This window comes from Pinus tabuliformis, chromosome 7, assembly GCF_031772625.1.
Source record: "Pinus tabuliformis cultivar Carrire ecotype Pingquan chromosome 7, CPIR1, whole genome shotgun sequence".
Lineage (NCBI taxonomy): Eukaryota > Viridiplantae > Streptophyta > Pinopsida > Pinales > Pinaceae > Pinus > Pinus tabuliformis.
The window spans coordinates 1,878,705,631-1,878,722,261 of record NC_142293.1 but is presented as its reverse complement, the minus strand read 5'-3'; the positions used below and the strand labels follow the sequence as shown (position 1 = coordinate 1,878,722,261).

The 16,631-nt window shown below is 39.8% G+C and overlaps 1 protein-coding gene across 1 annotated transcript in view; it reads right to left on the bottom strand.

The window, feature by feature from the left end:
• LOC149255985 (myosin-15-like) overlaps positions 1-16,631 on the bottom strand; it is a 373,652-nt gene that overhangs the window by 284,686 nt on the left and 72,335 nt on the right. The window contains exons 10-11 of the mRNA XM_089460621.1: positions 9,663-9,809; positions 9,452-9,553 (exon numbers count right to left, since the gene is read on the bottom strand). Coding sequence (XP_089316747.1) covers positions 9,452-9,553; positions 9,663-9,809 — 249 coding nt within the window. The remainder of the gene's footprint in view (positions 1-9,451; positions 9,554-9,662; positions 9,810-16,631) is intronic.

Sequence of the window (16,631 nt, the reverse complement as noted above, 5' to 3'; positions counted from 1 at the left end):
TTCTCTTTGCTGTGAGCTTGGAAGAGACACCCATTTCCTTCGATACAGATATCTTCTCTCTCCTTGGATGTATAGCTTTTTCTAGAACGAAATTAATTTTTGATGGAAAGCAAAATTGTTTTGAAGGAGGTTTGTTTTCTTTTGGGAGAAATTATCTCATTTTAAATATTGCAAAACCTTTGTATTTTCTCTCACTAATAATTTTTAGGAAGGGTATTTAATTATTTTGTTTGTAAACCCTCCTTAGGATCTCTCAAACCCTTTTCCTTGTCTCAAAGGGGTATTGAGATTTGTAACATTAATAATAAAAAAAGCATCTTCTTTTCTTCTGGGAGCTTGGGGTTCTTACCCCTCGGTATCCCTATCTCCTCTTCTAGGAGGAGTCTCTCTTGTCTTGCACTAACTCTTTTATTGTCTTGCATTAGTTAGAGTAGCTCACTAACCATTTAGGTCTAGTTTCATTATTTCTAACTTGCATTTGCCTAAGCACTTCATTTGATTGTCATCTCTTGATCTAAGTAGCTTTGTTTACATTGAATAAACATTTACTTTGGCTAATAGATCTAAGTATATTTTTATTGAAGTTTCTTATAGATCTCATCATTTGAATAACTATTTGTGCCTTGTAATTCATATTTGCTCTTAAACATTCTTGAAAACACATCCTAAGGGAAGTGACATCATAATCCAATCAAACACTCATTTCACTTTAAGAGCAATTTTTTTCTAAACACTTGTGTCATTTTCCTATCTTTGTTTCATTGAGCAACTCTTTACTTGCTTCATTCAATCATTATTGCAAGTTGATCCCATTGTGATTTTAAGTATTTATCATAAGCTTATCATATGTGGATTGGTATTTCTTACATCTCTCTCTGAAGTATCTTTATTTATTTGTCTCTCATTGAAGCATTTCATTTGCATTATTAGATCTAGCTTTGCATCCTTAACATTTACCTCCAAGCATAAGCTTGGCTAATAGAAATTTTAGGACAACCTTCTCCACCATTTAATTTAAGGAGCTTGACCCTTAAACAACGGTTAAAATAGGAGACCTTGCAGTTCTCTAGTGGCCTAGTCCCTTGTAAGAACGAAGGCACTTGGGTTGCTAGAAGCCCTGGGTAAGTATCGTTAATCAGGCCACTGCCTCCTTCCCCAACACTTCTTCGAACAACCTTGTTCTAAGACAAGTTTTGACAATTGAGGAGAAGGCATTCACCATAGTCTAGGCATATAGATTTAAAACCAACTGAGGTTGTGCAACTCACATAAATTAGTCTTGCATTCATCCATGTAGCATTCTCTTTCAATCGGTTATTTGTAATTGGAATTGTGGGCTAATTATTTCCTTGCAATCTTTTCCTTATATTCTCGTACTTGTCAAATTTGTGCTTATTGACTTTGAATATAATATCATCTTTACTTGAAGTACAAGCTTTCCTTCCTTGCAAGTTGTATTGGAAATCTTATTGCTCATAGTTTTAATTGCTTATAATCTCTTGATCTTTTGTAGTAACCTTCTCTTGCAACATTGCGTATTCTATAACTTGAAAATATCTTATGTTATCGTGCAAGTATTTTAATATATATTTGACAGTGTTCCACAGGGACGCGTCCCCCACGCTTCCTCGCTCCCCCACGGTCCCTGGACGAGGAAACTCCTGGGGAAATGTTTCCCCATGTCCCCTTTTTTGGGGAAACTCGGGGAGACTCTAAGGGGACTTTTTTCTGGTGATGAAAAGTGTCCCCCTGGCGTCGCGCCAAATTTTTTTGCTAATAACCATTAAAAACATAAAAAAATACAAATTTTAATATAATTAAAACAAAATGAAATAAAAACTAAAGAATAAATTAAAACTTTAAAACATAATCATTCACATTTCTCATTCATTTCTCATTAACCCTACGATTTTACCTTTTCAGCCGACATTTTCCTCATACTATCGTTTGACATTTTACCTTGCCGCCCGAGATTTTCTTGTTGTTGTCGCTTGACATTTTCCTTCTGCAATTTGTTGTGAATCGAATTTACCATCAATTGGGGGCATGAGACATTTGGAGCTGCAATTTTCATTTTCTGACTTGGAGTTACCAAATTGGAGTTGTGATTTATATTTTGTGACTTGGAGCCACCGAATTGGAGCTACAATTTATTATTTAGTACTTTTTGAGAAATATACTAGTATTTCCCTTCTATGTTTACTTTTAGTTTAGTATTTTATGGTTATTTTAGACTTCAGCATAATGTCATTGTCATATGATGAATTTACTTTTGATGTGCATTCTGTAATTTCAACTATCAAATGATTAATTTAATTTAGATGTACCTTTCATAATATTAATGCCCATTGCCAAATAATGAATTTGTTGAAGAACCTAGGGCAATCTGAAATTAGAGTGATTCTTCTTGTCATGATAACAATTTGTGAAGTATTTATACAGTATATCTTAGCTTGATGTTTCTTTACATTATTAGTGTGTGAGTTTACTTCATCAAACTGCTACCAAAAACAAAAGAGACAAGAACACATAATATTTGGCTTTCTGCCAGCACCAAAACCTCTCCCTTTTGGAGAGGAAAACCCACACAAAATTCTTCTTATAGAGATTCCAATTTGATGAATACCAAGACCATGACCCTTGACACATTCTCCCTCTCCAAGACCAAGACATCAATCCTCTTTCTCGAACACTGTTGAGATCATCATGATTACTGCACCATTGAAGCCATTATTGTTGCTTCACTGAGATCTTCATTACTGCCTCTTCATCATGTCACTAAGATCTCTTGTCTTCATTGAGATCATGATCTTCGAGACTGAGATCATAATTGAGATAGGATCATGAGATCATACTGAGACTGAGACTAATATCCCTTGTCACTGCTTCTTCTTATTATGCAGTCAAACCCTAAATAGATGCCTCTCTGTGGTGCAGATCTGCTCCTCCTCCATGCGAAAATTCAGAGGAAATGCGAAGTCTTCTTGTGATTTTTGCGCCGGTCCTAGATGGGTATTTATAGTGGTTTGTGCCACATATTTGAGCCGACGTGAATTCATGAACCGTCATGTCTTTTATCCAAGCCGACATGACTTTTAATTATGTATTTTAATTCATTTTGGAGCTGACATGAAGATCTCCTTATTGTTTTACTTGCAGACTTCTTGTGCTTGCTTTCAGAGGATTGTTCTTGGTCTTGGAGGGCTGCTACACACTGTTGGACTTGTATACAGTTACATGGGCTCATGAAGAGCTTCTTTATACATGACATGACTTCTTTGACAAAATAATAAAGCCCTAAAGACATCAAGAAGAAGTCTTTTGACCTATGACACTTCTTGCTCATGAAACCCATGTAGCAAGGCATACAAAAATAATTTATTTCCTTTATTACATCATTTACAAAGATCATGTCATAATGAAGACCGAACCTAGTTACACTTTCTTGAACACTCCCTCTTAACTAGGGAGGTATTCATAATGGTACTTAGTCATTCTCAATCTGAAGAATTTCTCATAAGAAGAATCGGATTGGAAATCCATCTGTTATAGCATCATTTCAACCAACATTGTTTTTCATATAGCAAGGCCTTGACTAACAGCTATATCTCTCACTTAGATCAAAGCACACAATGTTGGCGAGACCAATGACTGATAGACACGCATCATCATTGTCTCTCTTAGGGTCATAGCCACCCGGGTCTTCTCTGAGTATGACCTATTCGGACTATTCTCATCTTGGGTTCCCAGCCCTCAAGAATATCGATCCTCTTGTCCACTCTTGTTTTGGATGCTCTACCACATCCTCAAAGAGTGTCAAATGCCAGCTGATTACACAATCCTCCATTCTTTCTTCCAATCTGAAGACAAGAATGTCGTGTCTAACTCTCCCTCTTAACCAAGGGTGAGTTCCAAGTTTCTCTTCACTCAGAAACTTACTCAAGTTCCTTTACTCATAGGAAGCTCCTAGAGCTCCCTCTTACCCAGGGACTCTATCATCAATACTTTATAGGGTCTTCTAGTTGACTCATGATCCAAGACCTCGATGTCATCAATTTCTTCATATGTAGGATTTAGCCATCCATCACATTCGTCCATCATGTCATGCCTTCTTTCCCGGAAAGTATCCTTCTTGGCTTTACATCTGGGGCTTCCTTCATAGGGCCATCTATCTTCACTTTTCCTTCAACGGTGATTGCTCTAGATCACAAGGTACATAGTTGTGATGTCCTTCACAACTCTCCTTACCTTGGCCCTGCACACATACCCAGACTTTCTCCAAGAGGTCAGAAACCAAAAACAGATCACATATTATACATCGTATCCCTTGTCCTGCAACTGGGACACTGAAATTAGGTTCATACCCAATCCTAGAACATGCAATACATTTGTGGCGCTAGTACTGGTTCTTGCTGCCGTCTGAAAATCTATGGTGCCTCTCCCTACTAGAGTACACTTAGTTTTGTTTCCCATAGTGATCTCGAAGTCCATTTGCTCCTCCTGATAACTCGAGAAATATTACCTTACTCCGGTCATGTTGGCTGAAGCTCCACTATCAATATACCAGACACCAGCTAAAGCCGATCTTGACAGACACGCAAACTCATCTTCCAATATGGAAGATAATTCTGAGGCTTCTTGATTATCCATAATTTTCAGTGCTATTTCCTTCCCAACACTGAATTCGTTGCTCTACGTGGAAACTGCTACGCTGCTCCCTCTGCCTCTGAATCTCGATCCAAAAACTTTTATTCTTTGTCGACCCACTCAAAGAATTATTTTTCCACAAAAAATTTGTTCACCTAGCGAATGGACTGCACAGCCTCTGGGGTTTTGAATTGTTGCATAGGAAGTACCTTTCGAAATCCTTCTTCCATTTGCAACCGAGCTCTTTCTGCTTTACCAGTGCTTCGATACCATGTGAAAATTCGATAATCCCAAATCCCACTGTAGTAGGTGATAATATTTCTTCTATTTGTTAAATTACTTAAACAAATTATTTGCAGTTTTCTACGGCAAATATCAAAATACATACACTACAGCCTTCACAAATAAAATTCTGCAAGAAATAAATACATATATAACCACAGTGACAGTTATTTTTGGACAATTGTCCCCGAAAAAACCCAATGTGGGAAAACCGGTGCAGCAGATGAGGGCTTCTTTTATTAATCTTCAGCAATAATTTATGTACAAGACAAAATAGAGGAAGTGTCGTTGAGAGAAATTTACTGATGAATTTCTCACATTCCACAGCGTTTCTCTGACCCCAAAGAGGACCTCCTACCCCTTTCGTTGGAATTTCTGCGTCACCCTCTGCACAGTGACCGAGTAGGCCCTGCATCAACCTTTCTGCATTGTTGATCTACATCTCTCCTCTACGCTACCCCCTCCATATTTTTCCTACCCTCTCAAACTATGTTGATGCCCTCTCTCTCCCACCTGCAACTCACTCTCTGATTCGATTTTCTCTTGCCGAACTTCAACCACTGAAAAAATCAATCTACTTGAGCAACTGAGTATCTACTCTGGTGTGTTCTCCATCTATCCATCGACTTCTTCTTATAATCTTTTGTTGGAGCACCAACGGCCAAATTAAAACATAATCAATGGCTAAAATTAACTAGAAATCAATCCATGTCTTCTTCTAGAAGATTCACACATGATTTAACTTATACCCTTTAATTAACCAAATTTCCTAAGTTTACACTTAGAGAACCATTTAAAAAAGTTAATTATTTTAATTAAATCATCTCTAGGTGGAATTTTCCCAAACGATTTTTGGATTATGGAGAATACATGCATTCTAGCCTCTCCACAAATTTTTGTGGCTAGAACACAACACCCAATGCTACAAAAATCAACAATAATAACCTCAATTATACAATTAAATAATCGAAAATTCATTCAATATGTTCTTACCTGAAAATTTTTGTACAACTAGTTCGAATAGTCACCTCATCTCATAACAATTACATTAACTTTGTTGCACGAGAATAATCTTGATATTAACTTTATATAATATTAAGTTAACATTAGAATTAAAATAACCAAAAATAATAAAGGGTGACTTCTAAAGCTTTATATCTTTTTGTAAAGGAAAAAAAAAATATTCTTATTTAAAATTATAAGAATAATAATTATTAAAAAGTTATATTAGAAGAAAGAAAAATATTAAGGAGTCATGTGAAGAAAAAGGGGTATAAATTGTTGACGAACACAAACGGAGTCAATCATTGAAAAGGAAAAAAAATTGAGACTATTAAGGGAAGATTTCCTAAAACCTTTAGTAAATGTATTAGTACACTATTTAAAATCAAAGGATCACTTGCAAGAAGAGAAATTGTAATCTTTATCAGTCCATCAGAAGAGAGTAATTATGTTAGTCCTAAATGTGCTAACCAATTAGTGATTCTTGAATTGAATATAGTTGAAACATATTTTGTTGACAAAGGTGACAAACAATACGACATAAACAATCTACAACTAAATATTGGGGATTATACTTTTATCTCGCAATTCACCAAGAAAACCTTACTTTTTTACGATAGTGACACTGTTTTGAGCTCACCCTGGATGGAAACTCTATGATCCTTCATCCTAAATACGAAACAGGTGTTTTTGGCATTTTCCCACAAAAAGAAAAAAAATAACACTATAGAACGTTACGTGGACTCCAAATTCACTGACAGAAGAAGACATACAAGAAATCTCAAAAATAATTCTTCAAGAAAGTAAAAAAGCAATACAAAATATGCAAAGGGAAGTTGACAAAATCACCGCTAACAAAAACGAAGGAATTACTTGTCTTACGCACCATAGCGAGAAATTACTCACTCAAATTAAGAAACTTAAAAATGATAAGCAATCATTGAAAAATAAATTAGAACTCGTCATGAAAGATAAATCAAAGTCGTCAAATGTGACCATCCAAATTGAAGATAAGGGAATGAATACCAATCCAGTCAATATCATAACTCAAAAAGAGGACAAACCAGTTGGAGGAAAAACATATTTAGATGTTGCAATTCAAATGATGAAAAATCCAATCAAAGATTTTGTAACCAACTCAACAACATTAGTATTTCAAGTAAATCAAAAAATTGTCACACACAAGATAAAGGAAAATCAAACCACAAGAACTCCCTATCGACATTTGAATCACAAGAGCAGACAACTCAATCAATCTACATATCTGTATCACTTCAGATCAGAAACAGCAAACTTTTGTTTCGAAGACTACTAATGTCAGTGCAATTCAGTCTTGTGATAAAAGTTCACATGAAGTATCCAATTACCACAAGATACCACAGAAGATTGACTTAGGTTGGTCACATCCATTCTCAGTTCGACAATTTTACTTATCACTCCAAGGATCATATCAACTTGTATCAACGAAGACGACAATTTCGAGACAAGAAGACATTTGAAACAGAAAAAGAGATCAAGCCTTTTCATCAGCAAGCTTTGAGGACAAAGCTTTTTGAGGAGGAAGACAATGTTATGAATAAAATATAGATATAAATAATGTAAATATAAATAATAATAACACATCATAAATAATGATTAATTAGTTAATGAAGAGGTATGTCCCTAAGGGCATGATTGTTCATAAAAGGACACCTATCTAGGGTATATAAGCAAGCCATCACCCTCATTGTAATCATTTTTCACACATATTTTGTACATTCAACAGTTCTTATCTACAATGGATACTTACATATTTCAGTTCTTTTGAATTATTCTGTTGCGTATACGAACTTTGTTCATTACAGAAAGGTAATTGCCTTGCCCTTGATCTCCTAGAACTTGTTGTTCTGAACAAGTTTTCCTTTATCATTCATCCTTAGGGACTACCCCCCTTAACTTACCTAGGAGAGAGCTTAAATGGAGTGAGTAGGGAATAAGTGACAGCCCCTGCTCTGAGTGTTGCGCCTTAAAGAATATACGTTGTGGGGTTGGAAACTTTTCCCACATTTAGTTGTACAGCTTAGGTCAACACTCGCAACAAATGGATATCAAACAAATATGAATCTCCCTTTCTACAAGTTAGGCTTCGGGTCATGGTCAACTATGTCAGCCTCTGCAAGTAAGCATAGGGACAAAGTCTTAGTGGGTTACAAGCCAACACTCTTTACAACAAGTAATCCAGTCTCTTTAAAAATCATGGCTATGCTTGACATGGGCTCAAGTGTCAACAACCTCGTATCAACCTGTTAAAAATCCATTTGCTGAGTGCTTCCTAGGGATTTTAATCATTTTTTCATAACTCAGATTTCAACTCTACTTAAGGTTCCTTGGATCTCTTTCCTAATGAACTTCCAACCTTTGGCTGAATCTGATTTATCAATTACAGCAGCATATAAATTATTTCTCCAATAACCAATCATCTAGGCAGCTCAAGAAAACAAACACCAAATCATATACAAGCTTGGGAGATAATTTGCAGTTGTTAATGGCACATCCATCATTACAAACAGATCTGAATTTAATCTTATCACGCCAGATTTGTGCCAGGTACAAATCTTGGCTTATATTTATTTGTCAACTAGCCCAAGTGGATCTACCTAAATGTCAAATCAGCATGATAAGCAATGCTGTTAACTACTGAAATCATCATGAGATATAACCTATAAATCAAATCTGCAAGTGCAGAAATTTAGGACAGTACTTGATGCTTCATATTAACATAGGAATGCAGTACAAATGAATCCCAACAGTTTGTGATAATGTGGTACATACTGTCCACTAACATAACACAAGCTACAATGCTCTCTAGCATCACACCAGTATCAAACCCTAACCTCCAACTCCAAGCTAAGAATCCCTCCTAACCATAGCTGGCTGCTCCATCGCTTGCATCACCCAATTGTAGCTCCAAATACATCGTCAAGTCACATGATAATTACTTGCCCAATTAAGGCATTTTAGGAAGTCCCATCAAACATGACATCACATCAAGCTTGAACTGATCTGCGACATGTCTCATCATCTGAAGGAAACGGCATGCCACTAAGATCTTGAAGCAGAACACTGCCTGCTAGAAAGGCGAACCTCTTATGCAATTTATTCCAACAACTCAACCCATAACTTGTGGATTTTCTCCGAGCACCTACCTACAATGCAAGCTATTGGAATTTATTTTATTTCATATTAAAAGGTAAGGATTTCTGTCAATTGAGCATCTAGAGCTTCTCGTTGATTCAATATTGTTATTGATTGTGTCCTTAATCTTTATATGCTTTCTATGTACCTTGATTTCCTTCATTATTATCTATAGTAAAGGCTTCAAAAGCTCAGAGTTAAGACATTCTTAAGGAAGCTTTGAAATATCTATGACAATGCTATAACACCAAGTGTAGTGGCATTACCATACAACACACGAAGATAGCAATTGTAGACATACTTTGAAAAACAATAAAAACAGAGCCGTTATTTGTAATACGCATACCTGTTATTCTGAAAACTTTCAAAACCATAGATGTCCAAGACTCCTATTTGAGCTTTAGAATCTTGATCTTGTCCTATAGATTTATTCATTTTATCCACCAACCTGCAATGTGATAACTACAAATAAAGTTGAGATTGCAACATATTCGAAGGCTCACCTTAATATTTAAAAAAACACAAAAATAGAAGCTTCAAAGTTATAAGTTGCTGACCAATCAAATAATCGAGAGTACATTGTTTTTGCCAAAGCATCACGACTGGCAGCAGCTTCCAGAGGATCGAGAGCTTTTATTATATTTCCTTCACGAGTTACAATAACACGTGTACATAATGCATCTTGCAATGCTTTATAATCACACCTAAAACCAATTGAGATCAACATTGTCACCTTCTCACCGTGATATGAGCATGGCAATAATAATAAAAGCATTTAGCTAATGCACACACAAAAAATAGTTCCACTCTTCATCTTCGCATAATAGAAAAAGTAATGTATTTATTCAACTTGTACTTTAAGCTCTAAGAAATATAACTGGCATACTAAGATAAAGGAACGTTAGAAGTATACACAAATATCAAATATGCAAGCCAAAAAGATTAGAGGGGCCTCATACATATCCAATAGCACAAGAAAAACAATTAACTGCCATAAAATGGATTCCATTATTTAACATTATGTAGTAGTGAAAACAATTTTAAGATAAAATTATGCAAAGGCTAGCATAAACCTATCTCAACTATGGATGTATTAAGCACTGCGATCAAAAACAAACTGATATGTCAATCTCTCTCAATCTCGCTATCCTTAAAATATCCCAAGTTAAAATGTATCTGCACTGGTCTGTGTATCTATATTAGAAAATGCCTGGGATGTCCATATTTTCTTTTTTACATTACACTTAATGCTTGCTGTTATTTTCTTGAATTTTCCTTTTCACACTACAGATTTTTTCTTTATACAAACGTCTGTTGCACATTTTCCCAATATTAGGCTCTTAGTTTTTTTAAATTAAATATCATATTGGGCAGAAACACTGACAAGAGGGGTCAATCCATCCAAGAAGAGATAAAATGGTCCAAGCTGCCACGTCCAGCCTCCAAAATGATCCAAAAATGATGTAGATGATCAACATCCTCCTTGGTCCAAGCTTCAAAGACTGGTGATGTGCCTTCCAAGTAAACAAGTCTTCCCTCCTTTGTGCAACAACCTCATGAAGTGTGGATATGTGTCTCTAGAGGTGGGTAGCTCCTCCATAACAGCACCATAAATGAACCAATGTCATGGTCGAAGGCCTTCAACAAGTGTGCCAAATTAGGGCCAAAGGTCATACCTTGGCTATAGGAATCTCCGTGATGCGTACAAGTGACCAAAATTAAGTGAAGTAACGGAAAATTCTAATGAATATAATCTTCATTGGAGCTCAATTACTCTTCAAGTCAAGTCAAGGCAAGTCCACAACATCCAAGGCATCTCAACAAAGTGCCACCTCGTCCTATTCACCTACCAAAGTCATCAAATGTTGGAGTAATGCCTGAAGGCTGTCATGTGTGCAAATTGTACCCTCAAACAAGTAGAAATCAGCTCAAAAACTGACAAATAGGACAGCACAATAACAACAATATATGTAACCCAACGTCGTTATATAATCAACATATAATACAATTGTCTATGGCTCCCGTACTAGGGATAATGGCCCTCATACATCACTAGTACAAGATACAAGATACAATGACAATCTCGTTGATCTAGTGCACAACACAGGCTCTATGCCATATCTCATTCTGCCAGTCCTGTTGCTCCAGATCTGCAGCAATCACAACTCTCCCTCTATCAATGAACCAAGTCCATCTAGCCATGGCTTCACCTACTCTCACGTTGATTGTAAGTCCATCAACACATCGAGACTCCATTTGAGTTGTTCACAACTCCGTTTGTGAACAACTCCCTTTGCCCACCGTTGTTCCTCGGCTACTCAGGGTCTTCCTCCCACTATAGCCTTCCATTGCTACTATATGAAGGCTAAAATAGGGCAGAAGGGTTGCCACCTATCATTGTCAAATGTCTCTTGTCCAACAATGAACACGGACTTTCAAATCTGCTCCTCTAGCTGGCCAAACCTTGAGCTCCAAACTGCCTCCTTTGCCCATCAAGGAGCTACGCATAGGCCTAATCACTTCACCCACCTTTAGCTGTCCAACTCCTTATGTTGGTCAAAGGCTACTCTTGGGTTACCTACACGCTGCCCTCCAACAGTGCAAAGGCACCCAATACAATCTGTCCAACTGGACTCTATCCTCCTAGCAAAAAAATCAACTTGAAATCAGCAACCAAACATACCTCTGGACTGGAGTATACTGTTGTTATTGCGGCTGCCTGGTTAGGGCTTCTAACTAGCACAGGTTAGCCCTCTTTTCTACCTCCAAAATAGTTTCCTACAATTGTGGCATGGGCTCCTTTGCTTGTTGTTGTAGATCGTTGAACTATAGGGCTAAATTCCTGCCCCTGTTCTCAGCCAACAACCCTTTGTTTAGGGCTCGGCCTCCCTGTTCATGTACTTGTACCATACGCAATCCTAAACATCAAAGAAATATACCACAAACAACCTCAAACCAGCCCAGATTTACTCCTTGACGAGTCGGCATGCCTCCGCTCCTACTCGGGCCCTGGAAAAACACAATATCAGACCCAAATCACTCTTCTTCTCCAACTTTGGCCTCCTTTCTGAGATGCGGCTACCTCAGAAGATGATCTCCTATGATTTGTTGCACTTGGGATGATAGATTAGCCTCACATTCACCTCATATTTATATCTAAACATGAGGGCTCCATCAAATCTATTGTGTGGGCTTGAAAACTTGTCATAAGGTCTCTAAACACCTAGCCTACCTTGTCCAAACCCACTCATTAACTTCACAAAATGATTTCTCCAAAAAGACAACTTGGAATTTGATGATTTTTGTTGCGTTGGATTCTTCTCTGTTGATTTGGGGTAACATAGGATGTGCTCCAGCCACGAAATTTGGTAGAGAGGTTGGGGCACAGGAGTAATCCAATACCCAGAAAGGGTTTGGGCAGATTCTAAATAGATCAGGAGATATTAAAATAATTAATATTTTTTATGGAGTCCCTAAGTCTAAACTTAGGGAAATAAAATATTAATGTGTATTAATATGAATCTATGTTATAATGGTCCAAAAGACATGGATCAAGCCATATCTAATCTTAGTCGTTGATTATGGACTTAATCTCAGCCATTGAGATGTCAACAGGAAAAGTATAAGAGGAGGCTTGACGGTCACTTGGAGAACACCCCAGAGTGATCAGTCATTCTATTCCCTAGAGCAGGGTTTGCTAAGAGAGATAGAATCAGTGATCGGGAGAGCAGTTGAGGGGCATTGAGTACAGAGAAAAAGAGAAGGCATAGAATGTGTCGGGAGAGCAACGCAGCAGCCAAGGAGAGTGACACAGGAGCAGCAAGGGCTCACGCAGGGCCACGCAGAGACAACCAAGTGTTGCGCAGAGCACCAAAGAGGCCAGTGTTTCTGATGTAGAGGCCCAGAAAGCTGACGCAGGGCCTCTTGGGGCTGACGCATGCCAAGAAAGGTTGACGTAGGGCCAGCGTGAAACAGAGAAGGGCTAACGCAGTCCAGATTGGGTAAATGTTGGGGTTGCAGAGCAGTTTTGTGCTAAGCAGCTGCCGGAAGGATTTCCTGAGGTTTCAACCAAGAGATTTCTCTCAAACTGTGAGGTATAGTTGCTAAGGAAATTCTTTGTTGAGTAGGCCAGTTTTGGCACCCAGATTGTACTCTAATATTGCTTAATAAGAAAACCCTCAGATAGTTACACCAGTTTTCCCACATTGGGTTTTTCCAGGGACATTGGTCCAAAAATAATGGTGTCATGTGGTGTGTTTGTTCTTGTTTCTTTTAGTTGTTGATCTGTAATATGTTGAGCATGCACTGGTGTTTATTTTCAGTATTTACTTTGTAAATAACTTGTTAAAGAAAAATAACAAGTAGGTAGGAATAAATCAAAAAAAGTGCATGAAGGGTTTCTAAACTAAGTAAACTTAGAAACTTCAACATGGTATCAGAGGGTGATTGCAGATCAGAGGACTAAAAGACATCAGCCGAGCAGAGAAATAGTAGCAAAAAACAGTTGTCCCGAGGTGACAGAAGTTGTTTCTAGCAGCGCAGAAGCCAAGAAGTGTGACGCAGAGCCAGCCAGAGCCACGGAGAAGAATTCAAGAGCTGCGCAGAGCCTCAGCGAAGCCAGCGTTGCTAACGCAAAGGCCCAGAGGGTTGACGCAAGGCATCCCAAGGCTGACGCAGACCCATATGGGGTGACGCAGAGCCAGCGTGAGGCAAAGAGGGGCTGACGCAATTCACAGAGAGGCAGTTGTTGGAGTCTAAAAGGCTGCAGAAATATTGCAGAGTGGAGTTGGTGAGGTACCATAGTCAGAACAGTACTTGACAGAGCAGGGCCAGAGGAGTTGTTACCGAGGGTTTCTCGCTGAGGAACCTAGATCAGCAGTGCAGTTGCACAAGACGATCAGAGTAGGGGGCATCTCGACAAGCGGCAGAAGGATTTCCAGGAAGGAAATCAGGACACAGAGGGAGTCCAGAAGAGAGCTTCCAGATGGGAAGTAGAGACTTAGAGGAGTCGAACAAAGAACTTCCAGGAGGGAAGTAGAGGAGCGTCATGGCACTACACGGGGTAAGAGACGAGGATAGATTGGACAGAGCATCAAACTTGGCAGTCTGAAAGGTCAGAATCTTATCAATACTTGACATAAATCGTGTCCCAAGGCTGACACAGACCCATATAGGGTGACACAGAGTGAGCATGAGGCAGAGAGGGGCTAACGCAATTCACAGAGAGGTAGTTGTTGGAGTTTAGAAGGTTGCAGAAATATTGCAGAGTGGAGCTAGTGAGGTACTATAATCATAACAGTACTTAACAGAGCATGGCCAAAGGAGTTGTTACCAAGGGTTTCTAGCCGAGGAACCTGCATCAGCAGTGCAGTTGCACAAGACGATCAGAGTAGGGGGCATCTCAACAAGCGGCAGAAGGATTTCCAGGAGGGAAATCAGGACTCAAAGGGAGTCCAGAAGAGAACTTCCAGACGGGAAGTAGAGACATAGAGGAGTCGATCAAAGAACTTCCAGGAGGGAAGTAGAGGAGCGTCATGGCATTACACAGGGTAAGAGACCAGGATCGACTGGACGGAGCATCAAACTTGGCAGTCTAGAAGACCACAATCTTATCAGTGCTTGACAGGAATCGTGTCCCAAGGCTGACGCAAACCCATATGGGGTGACGCAGAGCCAGCGTCAGGCAAAGAGGGGTTGACGCAGTTCACAGAGTGGCAGTTGCTGGAGTCTAAAAGGCTACAGAAATATTGTAGAGTGGAGCTAGTGAGGTACTATAGTTAGAACAGTACTTGACAGAGCAGGGCCAGAGGAGTTGTTACCGAGGGTTTCTAGCCGAGGAACCTGGATCAGCAGTGCAGTTGCACAAGACGATTAGAGTAGGGGGCATCTCGACAAGCGGCAGAAGGATTTCCAGGAGGGAAATCAGGACTCAAAGGGAGTCCAGAAGAGAACTTCCAGACGGGAAGTAGAGACATAGAGAAGTCGAACAGAGAACTTCCAGGAGGGAAGTAGAGGAGCGTCATGGCACTACACGGGGTAAGAGACCAGGATAGACTGGACGTAGCGTCAAACTTCGCAATCTGGAAGGCCAGAATCTTATCAGTGCTTGACAGAAATCGTGTTAAGAACTTCGCCTTGAAGGTTATAGCTATCCCAGTCGACCCCAATGATAACGACAAGTACGAAGAGGCGATGGCGAGGGCCAAGTGCATTATCCTTTACGAGGTCAAGGATCATGTGTATAGCCGAGAAGGAAACGGCAGTTGAGATGTGGGAGGCTCTCAAGAACCTATACCAGCATACTTTTGTGCAGAGAAGAATGTTGCTCGAGAACCAACTGAGGTCGTTTCAGATGAAGAAGGGTCAATCGATTGACACCTTCCTCGGAGGACCGAATGAGATCTAAGACCAGTTGACTACTATAGGAGTGACACCGAATCAGGAGCTTATGGTGAGGACAGCCTTGAATGTTGTCTCAAAAGATTGGGAAGTGTTTGTCTAGAGTATCCTGGGCAGAGGGACTCTCCCACCTTGGGACGAGATGTGGGCAGCTCTTCACCAAGAAGAGATCAAACGACAATTGAAGACAGGGAGTAGCAGCAAACGGATCAAGGTCAAGCAGGAGAAGGAGGATGTGGCCCTAGCATCTGAGGGAAAGCAGGAGAAGCAGAAGAAGAAAGATCTCGCCAAGATCAAGTGCTTCCATTGTAGTGAGATGGGTCATTATGCGACCCAGTGCCCAAGGAAGAAGAGTAAGGGAGAGTCTTCCAAGGCTAAGGCAGTGCCAGCACGAGCAGAGAAGGAAGTTTTGACAGACGATGACTGTGCCATGAGTACACACACGCCACTTGAGCGGAAGTGGGGAGACATCGAGCTATAGTCAAATGGACTACAGGCGATGAGGGGCAGAATCCTCGAGGTACCCAGCTTCTTGGATTAGACCTTGCTACAGGAGCCCTAATGAGGAGTAGCAGGACTGGCTGGGTGGGTAGAGACGGATGCGGATGGAGCGGCAGAGAGCACTACAATGCAGAGCTAGCAGGTTGCAACAATGTGAGAGGCACGGGAGTGTTGCACCAGTGTAGGAAGGCACAGCAAGGTGTGAAACAGTGCGAGATGAAGGGAGTTGTTACAGCAGCGCAGAGGTCAGAGAGAGAGAGCACTTGGCAGCGGCAGAGGGAGCTTCAGCATCAGTGTATGTTTCTAGCCCAACAGGGAGATCAATTGGGGAACAGTTACTTACTTCTCAGTAACTGAGTTGCAGTGCAGCAGTGAGCAGCACGATGCAACATGATGAGAGGAGCTGCAGTGCGGATGCAGTGCTGGGAGAAAGGACCAGCAGCAGCATGGATGCAGAGGGAGTTGTCGTACAGATGCAGCAGTGGCAGTGGTTCTACCATGGGCAGCAGTACAGGAGGCATCAGTGCAGAAGATGTTGGGCAGGAAGGCCTAGCATCAGCACAAGTACCAATGCCGGATGATCAGAGTAATACTCAGTGAGGAGTATTGCTAGAGCACAGTCCTCG